Below are 21,794 nucleotides of genomic sequence, written 5' to 3'. Positions count from 1 at the left end.
GACAAGCAGTAAAGTTCTCGGAAGTCCGAGTGTCGAATCCACAGGGACTTTGTTTGTACTTAGATTAATGCAAACCCAATTTAAAAGCAAGAGATAAGAATTTAAAATAAAAGATAAAGAAAGATAGAAGATAAGCTAAAGAAAAGATAAGATATTTAAAGATAAAATTAGAAGATAAAAGAAAAGATAAGATATTTAAAGATAAAGAAAAAGATGAAAGATAAGAAAGATAAAAGATTTAAATAAAGGATAAATTCACGATAAAATAATATTAGGAACTGACTTGCCTTGTCTGCCTAGGATGTATGAGTTTATGATTTTTTCTTTACCAATTTAGGTGATTTTATCCCACCCACATCTATTCATTTACTTGCCCCTGATGCCTCACGATGACAAGTCTATTTTAAGACTCAACAGATAAAATGCATGAAGTTCTAATTCTAGATGTTTGCTTTGACGCATGGGCATAATGCAATCACTCTATGCCTAGCAATGATTTTATTATGATATCTTTTCTTCTTGTTCTATTAGAAGTTATCCTCTCCCGAGCGTCTAACCCCTAAAACTAATGCATGCATATCTTCTTTAAATCTTATTTAGAAGTTACCCTCTCCCGAGCATCTAACCCTAATAGAATATAAAGATGAGTATACAAGATAAAAACAGAAAAGAAAATAGGAAAGAAAAACCTGGTATTGCATTGATAAATAGTGAAGAGTACATCATACATCACATTGGCTTCTAGGCCTGCCAGGCCCTAACTAAGGGGTTTAGCCACTCATGGCCATTGAGGGCTTTACAATGAGAAGGAGGTGAAAGAAAGAAAGGGAGTAAATGAAACCCCTAGGAGAGGGGGTTCTGTCGTGGTTTTTTTCTGTCCCTTGGACTGACTCTCTATTTATAGCTGCTGAAGTGGGCTTTGGGCTTTCGTAGGCGCGCTTAGCGCGACACCCCCTCGCTTAGCACGTGTAGATCGCGCGCTTAGCGCGCATGTTGCAGACTTAGCGCGTGCTTCTGTTAGATCGCGGGCTTAGCGCGTGACGCGCGCTCAGCGCGAGTATTGGACTGGGCCTGCTTCAGATTTTCTTCTTTTCTTCAATTTTTCTGGCCTTTTTGCTTGTTACACCTCCAGTTTTTATATCTATAGCCAAAATTCAACAAAACATCAATTCTTTAATATTTAAGCGCAAATAACTGCTAAATAATTATTTTTAAAGACAATTTTACCTTATTTTCTATTATCAAAATACAATTATTTAGCAGTTATCAGTTGTTAATTACGTTGCACGTTGTTCTGACTGTTTATTCAGCTTCGGTTGTAGCCACGGACTCATCTCTTGCGGTGAAGGTGATGACAGAGATTATTAACTCATGCTTAGTTCGAACACTATTTTAACTGTTTCAGTTTTGAGTTCAGAAGAAAGCACACAGCAGAGGTATCTATCTCCTCAGCTTAAAGCTTTTCAATTAATCACTTTGAATATTATTTATTTTTTTAGTGAGTTATAACACAATCAGACTTAAAAAATAGTATCTTATATAAAAATCAATTACAAATTTTTTGTGAAATATGACCATTAAATCACATGATTTTTTTTTTAATAATCGTGTAGAATATATGATTGTTAATTAAACTTAATATCCAAACTTTTTTTAATTTTGTAGAAAATGAAACAAACACTTACTCTAACCATCTAATCAGTCTTAGAAGATAGATAAAGTCTCACATAAAATAAAAATAAAAAAATTTAAATATCATATAAATAAAGAGAACCTATAAAATTAAGTTGTAAGATTTTATATTAAAATATGATGTAAGTTTTCTTATGTAATTGTTCATCACTACTCATTGGTGTACTATCTACTCTTAAAAATATCTTCTCTAACCTTCTATCTTTATTACTTTTTTACTTTTTTTTCTAATTCTTTTTTTTAAATTATTTAATTAGTTAATTTTGTTTTGTTTTTCATTATTTTTAATTAATTACATGGCATATCAAATAACTTCAAAATTGCTGACTGAGATGATCGATCACATAGTCACATTTTACTGCATAATGAAATTGAGTTAGGAAAAGAACTAAAATCTGATATTTCTAAAATTTTAGAAATTAAATGCAAAGAAAAAATTCAAAGGACTACATGTAAATCTGGTGTATTTTTAGAATAAAAAAAACATATTTAATCCCTCTATATATTAATGAGGCAGAATGGGAAAAAATATCAGTGATGATTCTTTAAGTTCGAGACTAAGGCAGTCTTAGGAGAAAGAGGGGAAATAACAAACTTAAAGACTAAATTTTTTATTTTATTTAGTACTTCTTAATGTTTAAAAGTCTATCAAATATCTACAATAACAATAATTGTAATCCCATTATAATAACTTTATTCTCACTAACAATAACCACCACAGTTTCTAGAATGATAACTATCACTATAATAGGTTTCCATGAGAGCATCTTCTTCCTAACAAAGAATTTTCGAATATTAATGTGAATACAATTTTCTCCTAAAGTTCATTATATTCGGTCTTAATTTGTCCTTACTTTTGAAAACTTATTACGCTGAAATTTTTACCTCTATCTAAAATGCATGAACAAGATCTACTTCATTTCAGAAATCTCAAAGTGCAAACCAAGAAATTGCTTTAAGATTTCACAAAGAAACGAAGACTAGAATCGCCAAAAGAACAAATCCAAAGTCCTATGAATTTTAAATTCATTATTGTATTGTGTGCGCGCCTCAATGACCACGTTTGTATGTATGGGAGAATGGGAGCCAACTTGGAGCACAAGAGCTGCAGAAGAAACTGAGACTGGGGCAGCAATACCATGTTCAGGACATGGAAGAGCCTACTTAGATGGTCTTATTCTTAAAGATATGAATGAGTCTCTTTGTGAATGCAATTCATGCTATGCTGGATCTGACTGCTCCCAGTTTTTATCTGATTGTCCTGCCAACGCTGATGGGTAACCCTAGCTTTCTCATAAATTCAATAATCTATTAACTGCTAATTCAACCACGGTCATTGCAATAGTTTTGGACATGTTGATTTATTTATATTTTTACCTTCTAATGAAGTTGATATAATATTGTTTAATGGAAGTGACAGGAATTAAGTAAATGTCTTGCATCATGTTGATTTATTTATTTTTTTACCTTCTAGTGAAGTTGATATAATATTGTTTAATGGAAGTGACAGGAATTAAGTAAATGTCTTACATCATTAGAAAGTCAAAGATCTTAAAAGAGCTTAATATTTTGAGTATCATTGGATGATAAATGACTGCATCTATTTTATACATTAAACGATTCATCTAAACGTTTAACATTAGAGATTATTAATTAATTAACATAATATTAATGCTACCTATCCAGTACTACTTAAATTAGTTAAATAAAATTAAATATTAAAAATGTAGTGTATAAACTTATTCTGCAAAATTTTAAATTACATAAAAAAAAAAGAAACAACAAAATATAATCTTTATCAACAAATCATTTAGATCACCTCGATTTAATATTATTTTTTATCACCAATATTAAATAATCTTATCTTTTAAGTAAGTGATCAAAAGTTTAATTCATATGTATATATGTAAAAATATATATGTTAAGAGAAGTTAATGTCTTAAAGGAATCTAGGTATCTAGAGAGGATAGTTTTTAGTTCTCAGTTGAGATAGATATAGGTACACAAATATATATATATATATATATATATATATATATATATATATATGTATTGTTTTTTTTTACTGATAAAATTTATTGAATATGTTTATTAATTAATTGCAATGGGGAGGATCCATATTTTATGGAGCCATTTTGGATGCGACATACAGCAAGTAGTGCCATTTTAGTGTCAGGATAGCATAAAATGGATTATTCTTATAGTGATAAATCATACATCTCACAACTATTGGTTGAGTACATAAAAAAACTTCATGCCGTCGTTGGGAATGCAATTAATCTCCGAAGGAAAGTACATCGTATTTGGAAGTGGCTCAACTCAACTTCTCAATGCTGCTGTTTATGCCTTGTCTCTCAACTCTTCAATGTCCCCAGCAAAAGTGGTAGCCACAGCACCATATTACTCGGTGAGCTTTAATTTTTTTTAATAAACTAATATTACTTGTTAGTTTATTAATTTTTGTTAACTATTATCTCTTTTTCCTTCTTTCTCTCTTCGCCAAGAGTCACCTAGGTAAGCTTCAATAAAATACTTCCTTAAACAAAATTTAGATGTAATTCTTTAAGTGCAGTTTTTGTGTTGTTTTAAAAGTAAAATTATAGTTTTGTTTATCTCGATCATTTATGTTAACCTCTTAATACAAGCATTTATCTTATAAATCACATAATAGCAACACCTAAGAAACTATAACTAGGTTTTTCTAATACTTTTGGTTGTGTATACATTTATTTATATGCTTATGAAATTAGATAGCTAGATAGATGACATAAATTATGTTAAACTTTTTGAAACAGCTCTATAGAGGCCAAAAGCAATTGTTTAATTCTAGGGATTTTAGTTATGAAGGAGACACATCCTTGTGGAAAAACAACACAAATAGCAGCTTCAGATTTATTGAGTTTGTGACTTCACCAAACAATCCAGATGGAAACTTGAACAAGGGAGTTCTCAAAGGCTCTGATGTGAAAACCATCTATGATCGAGCCTATTATTGGCCACATTTCACTGCTATTCCTTCACCAGCTGATGATGATCTTATGGTGTTTACAATTTCTAAGCTCACAGGCCATGCTGGGAGTAGATTTGGGTGAGATATATCACTATGAAACTTTCATCGTGCTAATTTACATAATTAATTTAATGTGATTAAGATTAATAAATTATAACTCCGTTGAAGACTTTTATTTTGCCTGTTAATATAAAATTTGGTATTTTTTATGATTATTCATTATGGAATATATAGATTGGCATAAAATTACAGTTATAACTTTAAAGATTACCTGAAAAACTGAGAACTTTTACAAGTTGTTAGAGAGCCTGAATCACTTATATTGGAGCTGAGGTTCCCTCTGTATGGTCAAGAATTTGTTGGCTTTAGATCGATCTTATCTTCATAAATATATGAAATTTAAGGATAAAAAATGTTCTGCATTTAATTTGAATTCGGCCACAGTGTAAAACTTTCAGATCAAAATTAAAGTCAACATTTACTTAGAATCATGAATTAATTTTCTTTTCAGATAAATATTGTTAATAATATGAAGTGAGTGTAACACTTTCAGATTAAAATTAAACTCTATTTTTATCAACGGATAAGTAACACATAAGTGTTATATATTGTGATTTTCTAACAGATGGGCAATAATAAAGGATGAGACAGTATATCAAAAGATGATGATATATTTGAGATTGAGCACCATTGGAGTTTCCTGTGACGTTCAGCTGAGAGTTTTAAAGCTTTTGGACATGGCTATTGAAGGAGATGGAAAAGAAATATTCCAATTTACATATTCAACAATGAATGATCATTGGATAAGGTTGAAACAAATCATATATAAATCGAAACGGTTTTCTCTACAGAAATTGTCTCCCTAGTACTGTACCTTTTTCAAGAGCGTTAGAGATCCTTCACCAGGTAGATGTCAATTTCTGATCACATTTTTAGGTTTTATCATTTTTTAATTATGTTTATAAATACTACATTTGTTCTTAACCATTTTAATTTTGATTGTGTCTTACGCCATTTATTTCATCAATTTTATGAAGAATTAATTAATTGCTGTCTAACTTCACCAGCCCAATAAAAAGTTGAGTAAATATATGAAGTTTTCTCCTTGTTTACATAACAATTTGGTTTCACAGCTTACCCTAGGTTAAAGTGTGAGAGACAACAAGACATGAATTGCTATGAAACCCTAAAAGCTGCTCGCATGATTGGCCGTGAAGGAAGTATCTTTAGTGCAGATGAACGTTACGTGCGTCTCAGTATTATTAAGAGCAAAGATGATTTTGAGATACTAACAAATAAGCTCAGAAGTCTTGTTGCAAAGGAATGGGAATCCAACCCAGCTTCCATTTAATGGTGAGGAGTTTGCATATTGAAACCTAAATAAAGTTCACAATCAGAGTCAGATTATCAAAATATCTACTGATGCGTTGGGAACATTTTAGATAAGATTCGAAGAATCCATGCCATTCAAATGCTTATTAAATAAAGTTTGATGGCCTATATTGAGAAAAAAATAGTTGTCATGTTAAATATGACCCTAGATATATATGTTTGTTGTTGTTACTATTAAATGAAAAGAAAATGAATATTTAATTAATTTTCAAATATTTTAAAATTAATGTCCAAGTTTAATCAACACAATTTGAATAAAGGTGTATCACTAGTTACAAATAAATGTGTCAGTGCAAGATTCAGTCTATTATATACGGTCAATTTTAATTTTTATAAAATATTATTGTTTTTATTATTATATTCATCATTTTATGAAATTATTAATTAGGTAAATTTCTTAATTTTTAAATTAACAACTTGTTATCATTATAGAGATAAAGATTGTGATAATGAGATACAAAATTTTTATAATTTTAATTATTTATTATCGTAAGATTATTTTAAATAAGATATCAATAATTTTATCACTTACAATACTTTAACGTGTGGCTTTTGTCTTGCGGGTCAGTTAATGGAAGTTTGGTTTATTAAATGAAATGATATTTAAGAACATCAACCCGAATGTTTATACCTATACTATCTTGATTTAATGGAGTGGTATTGTTTAGTTGGTGAAGTGCAGAATGCAAAACAGATATTCAACGCTATGGTCTAAACAGGAGTAAATCCTGATGTTTACAGCTACAGTATAATGATTCATGGATTATTTAAGAGTAAAAGGGTGGATGAGGCCATGAATCTCCTAAGAGAAATGCTGCATAAAAATATGGTTCCTATGACGTATAATTCTCTTATTGATGATTTGTGTAAATCAGGGAGACTTACTTCTGCTTTAGATCTTATGGAGAAGGAGATGCACCCGAGAGGTCAAGCAGCTGAGGTAGTCATAAAAAGTTCAGTTACCTCACCCTTGAGACACAGACCTTTCATGAGTGTATTCAAGGTTATGGTATCGGTTGATCACTTAATTTTAGAATTTTGTCCAATACAGAAAAAGAAAAGGCCATTTGTTCCAAGTGGGAGAAACAATTGAGGAGGATGTTTAAAGTAACAAGATCTGGCTCAATTCCTTTGACTTCCATTTGTTTAGAAAGGGAAATGGGCTTCATCTTCACAAGGGGTCCTAAAATCTTGTTCAATTGGAAGATGGGCAGGGTATGACGCACAAGGAGCATGTCATTGAACTGGAAACAGCATCATCAACAACATTATCCATGGATGGAGGCTGAGAGTGAAAGCAAAGAGGGAAAGTGGGGTTTGGAAGAAAAGGAGGAAAGTTGGGAATGAAAAGAGAGAGAAGAGCTTAACCTTCTTGAGAATGAGAATGACATTGTTGTGTTGAATGAGAAATAACCAACAAGTAGAATTTTTGTGTCTGTAGCAGAATTTCTGTGCTGTACCACAGTACTACAGGAAATAACCAACTTTGTCACACAATAGGCGTGCTGATGTATTTTTAAAATGGTGAATTGGGTTAAGCAAGGATAGGCACGCAAGTCTAGCTCTGTAGTTTTTTGCTGGTTGGTTTCATGATAATTGACAGTGTGTATTGTGTGGGATGTAAATAGTTTTGTGTGGTCAAATGACATATAGTAGTAGTAGGGTGGAGGGCTATTTATTTTGTTAACACAGGTGCAGGTAATTAATATCCTGCAGCATAGAAGTTAGTAAACCTTTCGGTTTTATCCTGCTTCACACACCTTTTGTTTTTATAATGCAATAAAATTTTATTTGGCTTTAAAAAAAATAAACATCACTTCTATATTTATATTTTTCTCTTTTTTTTCACCAAAATGACGTTTATTTTTTTCATTTCAATTTACTCTTCGTGAGACTATTCAAACTGCGAAGGATATCCACAAGACGAATGCTCCACTCAAAAGTCACAAGCCATCACAACTGTGGAGTTTCGTGTTAAAGCTTTCATTTCATCATCTTCAGCTTTGTTTCATTTGGCATTTGGGTGTCTTAGATGCTTTACATTGCAGTATTAACAAATTTTAGTGCTTCCTTGGAGTGTTTTGTCCCTTTATTTCACAAATGAAAAAACCTTCCAAGGCATTTCTTTGGACCAAAATGCAGCACTTTTAGTATTTACTTAAATATAGGTATAAAAACTTGAATATATATCCAACAAGTATATGATCAAATGTTGCTTTAATGATAAGTAAGGTTTTAAAATTATGGTTGCCTATGGAGTACATGCTCCGCAAATCACGTGATAAGTACATTAGCAAGTGCTTTTCAGTTTTCACAAACAATAAAAAGTCTAAGAGTAGTGGTTTCTTGAATACTCCAATCTTTCAAATACCTATTCAACATCTTTTTATTTCTTTATCTTTTATTTTTTTTTTCTATTACATCATATCACTTATTATACATATATTTTTTTTTCTTTTATCTCTCTCACTAGATATTAAATAATATTTTGGCCGTCCAAAAATATTGTTTGAAAGTGTAAACAGAGCAATGTTTCTGCTTTCATTTAGATACAGACACGGTACAAACAAAAGGTTTCTACTTTCTGTATTTTTAAAGGGTACATAGAGCAATTTTTGAAAGTGTATGTAAATAGTAAAAAAAAAAATCATTTAGATACAGAAATTGAATGAATGCCGATACTGTAAGTGCGTGTCTACTTTGCATTGTTATCAAGGTACCATTGATTTTAAGATACCATAGACTACAGATATTTTTATTCACTACATGCGACAGAGATATTATATTCCCATTTCTTATGCTTCTAAAAAGTAAATCTAAAACACATAGACAGAAATTATTAATAACAACAACATCACCTCCTCTGGAATTTCAAACAGGCCGTGAATTAAGGCTATAGATTGCGCATGTATTAAACCATCAATAGAACTCTTAATTAAAACAATTTTCTTTTGTTTTCTTTTAGTTTATATAGAAAGGCCTAAAAAATGTGGATATGAAACTGTCATTTGAGATGCTTACCAATTTATGTCAACTACCAATAGGACCAATGCAGTAATGTACTATGGTCCCTCTTCGGTAAAACTCAATTTTCCCAAGGTGTCCCCCACTTTATACATCTATTAATTTATTTCATACAACATATCCAGAAATCCTACATGGCATTGTCTAAGAGGCATTTAATGATATGTTTGTAGATATCTGATCCATGCTGGTAAGAGAAGCAAAACAACCAATCCAAAAGATATCGAAAAGTACTAAGAAGCATGTGGACATAAACAATGCTCTAAATCCAAACCAATAGGAATAAAAATATAGATCTCATAAGATATTAAGATAAGAACCCATTTTCTATTTGAAAGCTATATATAGTGCTCGTCTATTACCCCAACTACAAGCAACATTGCTAACCATTCTCTGCACTTTTCAGTTACAAAGCATTTCATTGTTTTACAATATACAACACTACAATGGCTGCTTCAACAATGGCTCTCTCTTCATCATCATTGGCTGGCCAAGCTATCAAGCTTGCCCCCTCCACCCCTCAGCTTGGTGTTGGAAGGGTTAGCATGAGAAAAACAGCCTCCAAGACTGTTACCTCAGGAAGCCCATGGTACGGCCCAGATCGTGTCAAGTACTTGGGCCCATTCTCTGGTGAGCCCCCATCCTACCTCACTGGTGAATTCCCAGGTGACTATGGTTGGGACACTGCTGGGCTTTCTGCTGACCCAGAGACCTTTGCCAAAAACCGTGAACTGGAAGTCATCCACTCCAGATGGGCCATGTTGGGAGCCTTGGGCTGTGTTTTCCCTGAACTCTTGTCCCGCAACGGAGTCAAGTTTGGTGAGGCCGTGTGGTTCAAGGCCGGGTCTCAGATATTCAGTGAGGGCGGGCTTGACTACTTGGGCAACCCAAGCCTGATCCATGCACAAAGCATTCTTGCCATCTGGGCCACCCAAGTTATCTTGATGGGTGCAGTTGAGGGTTACCGTATTGCTGGTGGGCCTCTTGGTGAGGTGACTGATCCAATCTATCCAGGTGGCAGCTTTGACCCATTGGGTCTTGCTGATGACCCAGAGGCTTTTGCTGAGCTGAAGGTGAAGGAGCTCAAGAATGGTAGGTTGGCCATGTTCTCCATGTTTGGATTCTTTGTTCAGGCAATTGTGACAGGAAAGGGACCCTTAGAAAACCTTGCTGATCACCTTGCTGACCCAGTGAACAACAATGCTTGGGCCTATGCCACAAACTTTGTCCCCGGAAAGTGAGGGAAAAAAAAAAAACCTGAAACGATGAGAAACTATGACTTGAGTGTGAATTTCATGTTGTTATTTAATGAAATATATATTGGATGTGTGCCTTATATATCTTTTTGGAACGTTTTGATTGGTCATTCTTCAAGTTTGTATCGTTTATTCACTTTATTCGCCAATTTAATTAATAATCACTGAATGTATTTAGCAAATTAATAACATAAGATACAAATAGTTAGTCATTTTGTGCTGCCAGCTTTAGAACTTGCAAAGGACATTGTCTAAATTGCAAGCGAGCAAAAACCTGTGCAGAAGACCCGAAATAGTTAGAATATGGAAGTGATAGTGTGATCAAGCAACCCACTGAGATGTTCCGTGACATATAGATTTCCCAAACTCAACGGCACGCAAATACTAAATGTGTGCACCAACAATAATATGAAATACATGTTTATAGAGTGGGGTTAGAGTTTAGGAGATGAGATTGAGGATTTACTTGTAGCAGTAGTTGTATTTCAGATAGTGGAAATTGATTACGAAGTTAGAAATTGGTCCAGATAGCAGTTAGTTCACTTATGCTATTATAGTTTGACAGAAAAGTGAAACCAATAAAGAAAGATTTCTATTTATTTTTTTACAAAATGAAGAGAGATTTCTTGAAAGTTGTAATTCTTTTTAAATATTCACACATACATTACTCTCAAGTTTCAACAACAAAATAAATAAATATTTGTCACAATCTTTTTCTGTCCATCCAACCAACTTGAGAATCTAGTAAATTTTCTACTTATTTCCTCCTATTTTAATATACAATTTTTGAAAGTGGGGTTTTAAAGGAAAGGAAACATTTCCTGTTTTTGTTTCCTATTTTCTTTTTTCAAATTTTCAAAGATTTAGAAAATTTGTTTGTTTTAATTATCTATTTTCTATTTTCAAAAAAAAAAAGCAAGTGTTTACTCTCTTTCATCTAGTGTAGTCTCAACTTTGGCGAGTTTGAATCTATGAAGATGCTCCACTGACCATTCATCTACGATTTGGTGAAAGAACAGGTGTGCCTTGGCTCCATGAGGAACGTCCATAGCCCTTGCTCACTTCGAGGTGATCATTACTTGAGATCTTGATTTCCAAGCTTTTTCACACTTATTTTTTAAGTTTTCAACAATCCAAACACAATTTTATAAAATGAAAAGGACACAGCTTAATTTTCTTACATCTCAAATTAAAATACTCCATTCAAACACTACTACTAAAGTGGCAAGGCCAACAAAAAATCATCGTGTGTCAAACTGCCCAAAAATTTCTGAGTTCATACCAATGAACCCTATGACAGTTCAACCCATTATAGTCATTGTTGTCACCGAAAAACAATACCACCTACAACTATTAATGGAAGAGAAGACCAAGAAAGACTTCAAAGCAGACAAGAAAACATCTTGCAAGCATGTGATAGGCCTCCAAACATTTCAACCACTGTTCTGAGACTCGCTTTGAGCAACTTCTTCCAGTGCCTATATTCTCAATTGCTATGAGAGTAATATTTCTGATAAGTCATAAACATATCTTCTATGCTGTCTATATAATTTAAAGACCTTGCATCCACATAATACCAACCATTGATTTCCATGAAATCCATGCATCCGCAAAACTCCATTGAGATTGTACTTCGTTGGATTCCCAATATTCATCCAAAAATTAGCCTAGCCCATCCACAACTTCAACACTTTATCCTTACCACCAGAGGCTACCTTCTCTCCATCTGGACTCCAATCGACCGAAAAAACCTTTACAGCAAGAAAATAGACTTAGGTCAGGGACTAGAACGGAAGAATATTTGAAAGGAAAAAAAAAAACACTCAAGTTGTCATGTGAATAGGCATACTTCATCAGAATGGCCTGGAAGATCTTGCTTCAACTTACGAGTCCGAATATCCCAAACCTTGAAAACCAAACATAATGAAAGCTCAGTTCAAGTTTAGCAAATGAAAATTGATGTATTCAGGTGTATAAACCAAACTAAAAATGTTTTCGATACATATCCCTTCTTGAGAGAAAAGGAAAATTATGCTTACCTTAAGTGTTGAATCTTTGCTGCCACTTAAAAGAAGTCTACTGTCTGCAGACCAGCTGTACAGTAAATCCCAATACACATTTGATTACAGTTATAAATGAAATATCTTTAGCTTCAAGTTTTAATTAAGATAGAATCACTTATGTGGTACCTGATCTGGTAAACAGGCCCAACATGACCACGGAAGGCAGCAACAAATTTCCCTGTGGTGCCATTCCATAACTTCACAGATTTATCAAAGGATGCACTTGCCACCCATTGCCCATCAGGTGAAAAATAGACATGGTTCACAAGCTGTCAGCAAACCAAGTTTAACTTAATCATTAAGCCTAAAAGATGGAATGTGCATACAAAAAAAGTCATAACTTAATTTTGTGATAAGATCTAACAATAAAACAAATTTCAACCAGCAATGAATACTAAGAAATGGGCATCAGCAAAAATATTTATTAAAATTTGGATTGAGCAAGCAGCAGGATCGATACATTTATTAGAATTTTTTTTCCCATTTTTTGAGTACCAAGAAATGGTCCTATATCAGAGAATAATCTTTCTAAGCCTATTTAGCTGTGCTCGATAACACTGAAACAAACAGAACTTCCATTGCACTTTCAAGATCATTTTGGCTTATTCTCATTAACAATTTAACTACTTTAAATGTGAAGAAAAATAAAGGGAAAAAAGTTGTACCTGCTGATGGCCGGTCATGCGAGTTTTGGGGTGCTTGTTGATGAAAGGTTCCCAAAGGAACATAGTGAAATCATCAGATCCAGAGACCAGCCTTTCAGGGGCATTGCCTCTCATTAATTGATACCTTTCAAGAGCAACCTACATTCATCAGCAGCACAATCTGGTATTAATAAAACAGAGATGGAAGAAGTTCCGAGAGGAAGGAACTTGGAAAAGTTAAAACCTGAAAAAAAATGGATTGAAACTACTCTAATAATAATTATGAATGCAAACTACATAACTAAAAGGAGAAATGAATCGAGAGATAAATCAGCTTACCCCAAAGGTCCAAAATATTAATTAACATAAGAAAAATGTAATATAAAAGAACAAAATGTGTCCTTCTAAGTTAAGAACCATGCAAATCACTTTATGGAAAGTATAAAGCAGAACAAGAGTTCAAACTTTAAAGTATACAAAATTACAAACTTAAATAGCATTAAAATAGTTATTAAAATTCTTAATTTTATTGATTCAATACAATAGTTGCATGTAGAACTAATGCAACCCTCCCAGTCCAAACCACAGGGTTTGACATGGTTGCATGAATTGTAATCCAATTCAACAGACCTGCGAAGTCTGAGATTGGGCTTATCAATCTGATCTGACCAGCCAAGGCAAGCCAGGTCTAGTAACTAATAACTATTGTTAAAAGGGAAAACAATACCATTAAACAAAATAACATTTACCTTCTTCATTTCCTCTGGAGATGAATACTTTTTTCCAGTATGATCAAAAGCTCCAGTGCGAAGAACATACTCGGTGCTCAATGCTAAAGAGTTAACCCAATGCCCATGTCCCTAGAATTAACACCAAAATAAAAAATAAAAAAAAAAAGTTATTAGAAAGTAAAGACAGTATAGTGACATCACTAAAACAAGATAGGAGTTGAATATCAGGAGTTTTAGATGGAAAATACAAGGCATGTATCTGATGCATAAATAAGAACAAAAAACTCATCGTCATATCCATCTATACCAGAATTGTTATTTTGTTATTTCATGATAGACTTTCTTTTTTTCATAAACAAAGAAATTCATGTAGAGTAGACTCAGAAAATATTACAAGGAGAATGGAGGATACATGGATAAAAAAAAAATTCACACATAACAAGTCCAACATAATTTCTTATTAAAATTTCAGGAAAAGAAAAGAAGGAATTCCACAAAAAAACATTAATTGAAATAAAATTAAAAGAAAAAAGTCTCATGCAACATGGATAAACAGAAGTTTGGTCACCATACCTGGAGAATCAAACTTTTAAAAGATGTATCCACACATTGAATAAAAATTTTACACTAACATTCTAACAATGGATAAACAGAAGTTTGGTCACCATACCTGGAGAATCAAACTTTTAAAAGATGTATCCACACATTGAATAAAAATTTTACACTAACAATGAATAATGAATCAAAATAAAACACTAAATGTATGTTCAGAAAACCGTTAGGAACCCTGTTGCACGCTTTCAAAAGCAATTTTTCACTTTCCTAGGAAGCAAATGTGACAGCAAAAAATTCTTGCTTCACCATAAATAGTAAAATACCAATTAGTAGCTATATCTGGTATGCATAAAAGTGACACTAAAGATATTATCAAATAACTCAAATGAAGAAAAAGTTGACACCAGATGAGAAACAGGAGTTATGCATAACAAAAACCATGATTAAAAAAAATGCAGATAAGAAGTTAAACTGCAAAGGGATGACGCTCACCTTCAGTTCTCGGATTAGCTTCCCTTGTGTGGTTTCCCAGACTTTGATTGTACAATCCTGTGAGCTGTATAAAACAACATAATTAAGCTCCAAGCAGTAAAAAGAATTGCAGAGTGATAATTAAGACACTAATTTAATTAAAAAGAGGGGAAAACCCCTGTTCATATCATCAATCAACATTAGGATCAGTTGAGTTAAAGGACTGAAAATAAGATCTCTTGGATAAAAACACGAGTTAAAATCATAAAATGAGAATTTAACCTAAATGAGTTTCTATTTCCAACAGGGGTATGCAGGAATATGCAGGAATATGCAATATAACAATAAGAATTACTACAAATAAAAACTCAGGCTGAACTTCACAGAAACTGGAAGGACAGAGGGAGAGAATACCCAGTATAAATCACGCCATCTCCACCCCATTTTACACATGTTATTGCAAGTGTGTGGCCACTGAGACACATAACACATTTCTTTAAAGAAACATCCCATATACGAGCATCCCCATCTTTGCTGGCACTTACAAAGCGACGGCATGGAGCATTCAGGTGGACAGGTTCCCAAGAGATACCAGTAATCCATTTCTTGTGGCCCTGCATTTAGTATACTTTGAATTTTGTTATCCAAGAAACATTATAATGACCCAAAACTCTTCAATTAGCATCAGTTGTCAAAGTAAATACTCAACAAACCAAAATAATAGTTCCACTATGTACCCAAAAAATAAATAAATAACTTCGTACCCCATTGCCCAGAGGCTCTTCGCTATGCGAAGGTATGGGGGAGGGATGTTGTACGCAGCCTTACCCTTGCATATGCAAAAAGGCTGTTTCCGGATTCGAACCCATGACCAACAAGTCACCAAGGCACAACTTTACCGCTGCACCAGGGCTCGCCCTCTAAAACATATCAAAAATAAAGTTTGATGTGCTTTATTTATTTTGGGAGTGGAGTAGGGAAGAGGAGAGAAGTTCAATCAGTATTAAGCAGAGTCGTGTAATTCTTATATCTAAATAAGTGCTGCCCCTGCTACATTGCCCAGTGCCCACTACTGCTTTCAATCTTCATAACCACATTTGACTATTCAGTGTTCAGAGCTTCAAGTTTCTATAAATCTTTGTTCGAATCTTTGAATGTTTGAACTTGGAAGTTTGGCATGATATGTAAAATTAAGAGGAAAAAACAAAACAAGCTTTTTAATAGAAATTGGTATTCAAGGTTGAAGATCTTACAATTAGTGGATTGCCTAATGACTTTCCAGTTTGGGGGTCCCAACAAATAAGTTCTCCAGTCTTGCTCCCACTTACAAGATACTTTCCATCTGGTGACCATGCAATACAAAGGACCCAGTTCTTGTGACCTGCATAAAATGTAAACAGCTATAATGCTATATATGACTCTAAAATTCTTATGCTATAATTTCCTGCCTTCACCTTCCCTATATATCCCTCTTATCCCACCTCCCACTATTCCTTGCCATCTCAGCATTTGATTATGCCCAAGATTTAATAGCATGAACATTCCCTTTATTTCCCATTTTTTCTCCTTACCCACATGTTGATTCTCATCCCCTCCCTTGTAGCATAGTACTGGGTATTAACAGATTACACAAACTATCGAGAATTATTTTTTTTCTAGCAACGCAAACATGAGCATTACCAACTTCCAACAATTCTAACTTTGAGAATTTTTTTTTCTAGCAACACAAACATGAGCATTACCAACTTCCAACAATTCTGACTTTGTTTTGCATGAGTTAAATTGATCATTTTTATTCTTATACTAAGAGAAGGATAACAAAACATCAATTGAGTTTTTCTTGATTTAATTAGCAGATAACAGAGTAACTTATTATCTTTAAATGTCAAACCTGTGCAAGTGTACAATGGTGTCTGAGTGGTCAAGTCCCAAAATCGAACAGTGGTATCACCAGAACCACTTGCCAGTTGTTGCCCATCAGGACTGAAGGCAACACTTAGTACAGCTTCAGCATGACCTACAGAATACAAGCAATCCCAACATGAATTCCAGAGAATATGACAATAACACAAATTCATGCTAAATCTTCAGCAGCCAAACCACATGACTGTTTTTCATGATTTAGCATGCATAATATTTTTTGGGGATAAAAATTCTACATACACCATTGTGCCACTATATGAATGGAAAAACACAATTCATCATGTCTTACCAGAAATAGTAGCCGTACAGCGATTCACAGGACGGATCCGGAAAATAGCTTGAGGTTGACAAACTATAGGCAATGCCTTCTCCACCGAGACTGAAATAATGTTAAAGTAACATTGCAAAGGAAAAGAAAAACATCAATATAAGTGTATATTTTCTTCGGCTCAATGAATTAAGAAAAATAGACTAGTTTGTTGTAACTAAACATGACTAGCCTTTGTTTTTCTGCAAGTATGTTTCAAGTGGCACAAGGAGCTCCTCATTTGATATATAGAAAGCATACGGCAATTTCTCCTCCTAAAATGAGAGCATAGATAATCACTCAATGTTATAATAATAATAATAACCAAAAAAAATGTAAAATAAAATTTGGGAATAGGAGTAAGGGGGTTTAGTTACATTGTTTAGAAGCTTATTAACAATCTGGTTGAGGTGTTGAGGACCAGCATTCTGAGGTAGGTACATAGGAGCACCAAAAGGAGTTCCATCTGGGTCTGTCAAAAGGCACATCACATTGTTGATTATCTCCCTCTTCTCCACCATAGTCTCTGTCTCAGCCTCCATTTTACAATTAGGGTTTTTCCTTTTTTTCTCTAGTGGGTGTTGCTTCTCACTTCTTTGCAGCACTGAAACAAAACAAAGCAGTGAAATGGGGTCACATTAGCACAAACCCAGGACCCATGATACACAGACATAGGACACATTGGCACAAAACCTCTCCCACACTCAAGGTTTTAAAAACAGTCCACGACCATGATTTGGGCCGCAATATCAGGGTTTTATAACTGTCCACAACCGCAATGGGGACCCTATCGGCCGCATTTGTCCACGATATCAACAACAGCAATGAAACCGCAACACGACATTTAAAATCCTCACACTAAAGAAAATTTGTAAAAGCTCCCTCATAATAGTGATGAACACAAATGCTTACCACAAATGTCACAGGTACAACCAACCCAATGTTTAAATGTGTTCATGGAGGGAGGGTCAGAATAGATAGCAAGCAATGCAAGCCCCCAACCCAACTAAGCAAGCACTGCCACTCGGTTCAACAAAATCAAAATACTAATTATTCTAAAATTTGTTTCTCTGACGAATAGGTAGTAGTGAGTAACTCTTAAAGAAAAATTTCAAAATTGTTCCTTTTGGTATATTTCTCCGAAGAAGATTCAAAAAGACTTGCCTGGTGTTCGCTCGTGCGAGTCTCACTGGTTCGAGTTCGACAGCAACGACGACTGAGTTTGATGCTTTAGCAGATTATTAGGGTTTCAATGGCGCCGGAGACGCAGGATGCGCCGGTAATGGAGGCTGCGGGAAGGAGAGGCGCGCGGGTGAGGGTTTCGTGAGGGTTCAAGGAGAAGGAAACCATGGCATCAGTATTTGGAAAAGCTTAAATATGTTTTTTTTTAAGCCTATTTTTTTAGGATAGGTTTTTTAGGGTGTGTTTGGTTGTATTTTTATTTTTTACGGATCTTGGTCACATTAACCCCAAATTCGGTCGACTAATACAAGGTCAAAGTGGTTCAAAAGCATAGCAAATCAAATCCAACCTATTTGACTAAACTTAGTTAATCTTCCGGTTCTCGATTGGATAATAAGGTCCAAGTCAATTTTTAGACTTACATGAACGTGAACCAATTAAAAAAGCAGTCCCTTAAAAGAAAAAAGATGGCTAATATAAAGAAAAGGAGGCTTCTATTAGTGATAATAATGGCTTATAAATCACGGGGTCGTTCAAATTAATTATCTTCTTGTGCATATTAATAGTTTTCTTATCATTCAATTTAGGCATAATGAACACTGAACAATGATACAAAGCTTAACTTTCATCGGGGATTGGAATTGTTTTTTCTTTGCTTTATTACTCTTGAAACTATAAGATTGTATTGGTGTTTTTCCATATATGACATTGATTTTGTTTGGGGGTCATCCTTGGTGGTGCGGAGCGGCAGTGCCAACAAGTGTTGCGTCAATGTTCGTGTATTCCACAAAAACTCTTCTTGGGAAAGGTTATCACATGAGAGGCGATATCCTCACGTGAGATTTTTAATGAAGGAATAAGAACAATTGGATTATATTACAATGAATGGTTGAAATTTGGTATATATATATATATAAAAGACAATAAATTGAGAGGAATGTTTTATTACGAAATGAGAGAATTAAATAACAATAATTAAATGCACCTGCAATTAATATTAACCCTTTCATGCGTATTTAATATTAACAATTAAAACTACTGTACATTTAATATTAACAATTAAATTTGAACTTTTTATTTTGATCTAAGGATAATTATTTAATCTTCTCATCTCTCATAATAAAACATTCATCTCACCTGTTATGTCCCTTATATATATACTAATATAATACCTCTCTTAAATTATATTATGCTATTGATATACGATTAAAATGTACAGATGATATTAAAAGCAGAAGGACTTGCTTGGTACATATGGACGTTGTTTTTTTGTGCTCCCAGGAAAGGGATCAACAATCTATCTTTGATGTGCTCCCAAATGCATAGGGTCTTCTAACACCAAAAGGAGCTCCGCTACGCATCACTCACACTCACAATATTAATGTAAACAAATTGCAATGTTAAACTAAACTCTATTTCACAGTTATAAGTTCATAAGGTTTTTCTAAAGGTTAAAATAGATCTACTACATCATCAAATGATATTACAACTTAGTCAAATAACTCAACATGCATATTTTAATTATATAATACTTCAATTTTGCACATTTGAATTTATCACGCTTCGACATGTGTGTATATATCACGTCACCACACAATCATTTTAAGGGTTAGAAAAGTATGTGACACCTATTTCATATCTCTAATATCAAAGTTACATAGATCACAACACTACATAATATTTTAATAATTGATTTGGTATTACGTGATACAAATATTAATACATTGAAACACCATGTCTTGAGTCCAAAGACATTTACGTGTTAAATACGAATAAAAATTCTTAATTATTTTGATTATATGTAAAAAAATATAAAAATTAAAAATTATGTGTTACGTATCTATTTTTTTATATTTGACGTGTTATTAAAACAAGTTTTTAAAAAAATATAATTTGAGACATCAGATGATAAACAAATAAAGTCATTATCTGATACGATATTTAAGATGACATTTAAGACCTCATTTAATATTTTATGTCTGAAATTTTCTTTGTAGAAATATTATTCTAAGATATGTTCAGTCCTATAAAAAACAAATAAAGTTAATATCTAAAATTTTCCAATCGCCATAAAAAAGAGTTATACTATGCACAAAGAAATGACTACATGTTGTAGTTCTCATACACGTAAACATTAACATTGAAGAAATGACTTTCCACATAGAAAAGGACATGCATTTAATATTTGCATTAAATGCTCCACAGATAATCATTCTCATTAGACAAAGATAAAGTAAAAATATCTACATGTTGTGATACAATGGATATTAAAGGTAGGGCCTATATAAATCATAAACTTTGAATACTCAAAAACAATAATCTTGCAAGAAAAAAATTCATTATTTTTTATGCAAAAAGCTTTCTATATATTGTAAAGTTAGAAAATGTTCTCAAAACACTTTGAATACACTTAAAGAAAAAGACAAAACAAAATCATCAATGTGTAAGATGATTCTAGATTTAGTTTTTGAACAAACTTCAACCACAAATCTATTCTGACTTGTTTAGAGCCAACAATGACTTGATAGAACAAAAAATATATGAGTGTTAATCAAGCTTGGGTAGAGTAGAGCTTGATTTGTAGATCAATTAAAAGTGATAATGACAATACTTGTAACTCGTGAAGAGTTAATGAAATTTTATGTTTTTTCCATAATTGGACGTAGTTTAAGTGAAAAAGACAAATTTATACAACTCTTTTTGTTGGATATTCTCTTATTTTCTTTTTGTTTTCTATTGACACAAGGTCTAAATTGGTTTTTAGATTTTTGAAAATATATTGTACTTTACATATTTATTTTCTATCCTTTGAGTATGTTTTTCATAACATTTGTTATATGTTTTACAAAGATTCCTTATCAGACAAAAAACTTTGTTGAATTAAAAAAAAAAATTATTAAAATCACAATTCAAATTTCCCTTTTTATTATATTCATCTTTACACCATGTTACACACTAAGTGTTTTTCATGCATGTAAAGTGCTTCTCATGCACACAATGTTCATTGCGCACACAAAGTGCTCCTCATGCACACAAGGTGCACGTCTCAACAAAGTCGCCATCCTCTGCAAACTTTAGGTAGACATGTGTCATGAATGGTGATACACTCCATAAGAGAATTTATACATAAGATGCATAAGAGAATTATATCTCTTTTTTCTTCATTAATCAATGGTACGATGCATTCTATATTGTTACTTTATAACAATGTCTCATATAATGTACCTTATTATCCTATTTTCACAGTCAATTTTCTAAAAGAAACCAGTTTCATGTATTAAAGCTCCTAATTACTTCAAGACCATATACTTATAAAAATAGAGATGAAATTAAACCATATTAATACTACTTATGTTTTGATTAATAATTGAAAAGATATTTCACTTCATAATTAGAGAATATATTAAACATTCCATGAAATTTCAATAAATCTTCTTAGTCATATTTGTAGTTAAATTTTACTTATCAAATCATAAAATAATTATTATTATACTTCTAAAACGTAGTAGTTTAATATATACACAATCAATATGAAAAATTTACC

At 32.9% G+C, this 21,794-nt stretch overlaps 2 protein-coding genes and 1 pseudogene across 2 annotated transcripts; 2 read left to right on the top strand and 1 right to left on the bottom strand.

Moving 5' to 3' along the window:
• Window positions 1-2,763: 2,763 nt before the first annotated feature.
• Window positions 2,764-6,053, top strand: LOC114389977 (annotated as a pseudogene).
• Window positions 6,054-9,478: 3,425 nt separating this feature from the next.
• Window positions 9,479-10,480, top strand: LOC114390618 (chlorophyll a-b binding protein of LHCII type 1-like). The gene has a single exon (XM_028351420.1). The coding sequence runs from the start codon at window positions 9,565-9,567 to the stop codon at window positions 10,357-10,359; it is 795 nt and encodes a 264-aa protein (XP_028207221.1). The 5' UTR covers window positions 9,479-9,564; the 3' UTR covers window positions 10,360-10,480.
• A 1,007-nt stretch (window positions 10,481-11,487) lies between these two features.
• Window positions 11,488-18,445, bottom strand: LOC114390615 (notchless protein homolog). Its single transcript, XM_028351415.1, has 14 exons — window positions 18,233-18,445; window positions 17,446-17,672; window positions 17,262-17,343; window positions 17,051-17,140; window positions 16,730-16,855; window positions 16,092-16,219; window positions 15,253-15,452; window positions 14,860-14,923; window positions 13,831-13,941; window positions 13,103-13,240; window positions 12,564-12,706; window positions 12,414-12,468; window positions 12,224-12,280; window positions 11,488-12,125 (listed from the first exon to the last, which is right to left on the bottom strand). The coding sequence occupies exons 2-14, from the start codon at window positions 17,608-17,610 to the stop codon at window positions 12,042-12,044; spliced, it is 1,443 nt and encodes a 480-aa protein (XP_028207216.1). The 5' UTR covers window positions 17,611-17,672; window positions 18,233-18,445; the 3' UTR covers window positions 11,488-12,041.
• Window positions 18,446-21,794: the final 3,349 nt, after the last annotated feature.

The sequence above is a fragment of the Glycine soja genome, chromosome 16 (genome assembly GCF_004193775.1).
Source record: "Glycine soja cultivar W05 chromosome 16, ASM419377v2, whole genome shotgun sequence".
Classification (NCBI taxonomy): Eukaryota; Viridiplantae; Streptophyta; class Magnoliopsida; order Fabales; family Fabaceae; genus Glycine; species Glycine soja.
This window is presented reverse-complemented; position numbering and strand designations above follow the sequence as displayed.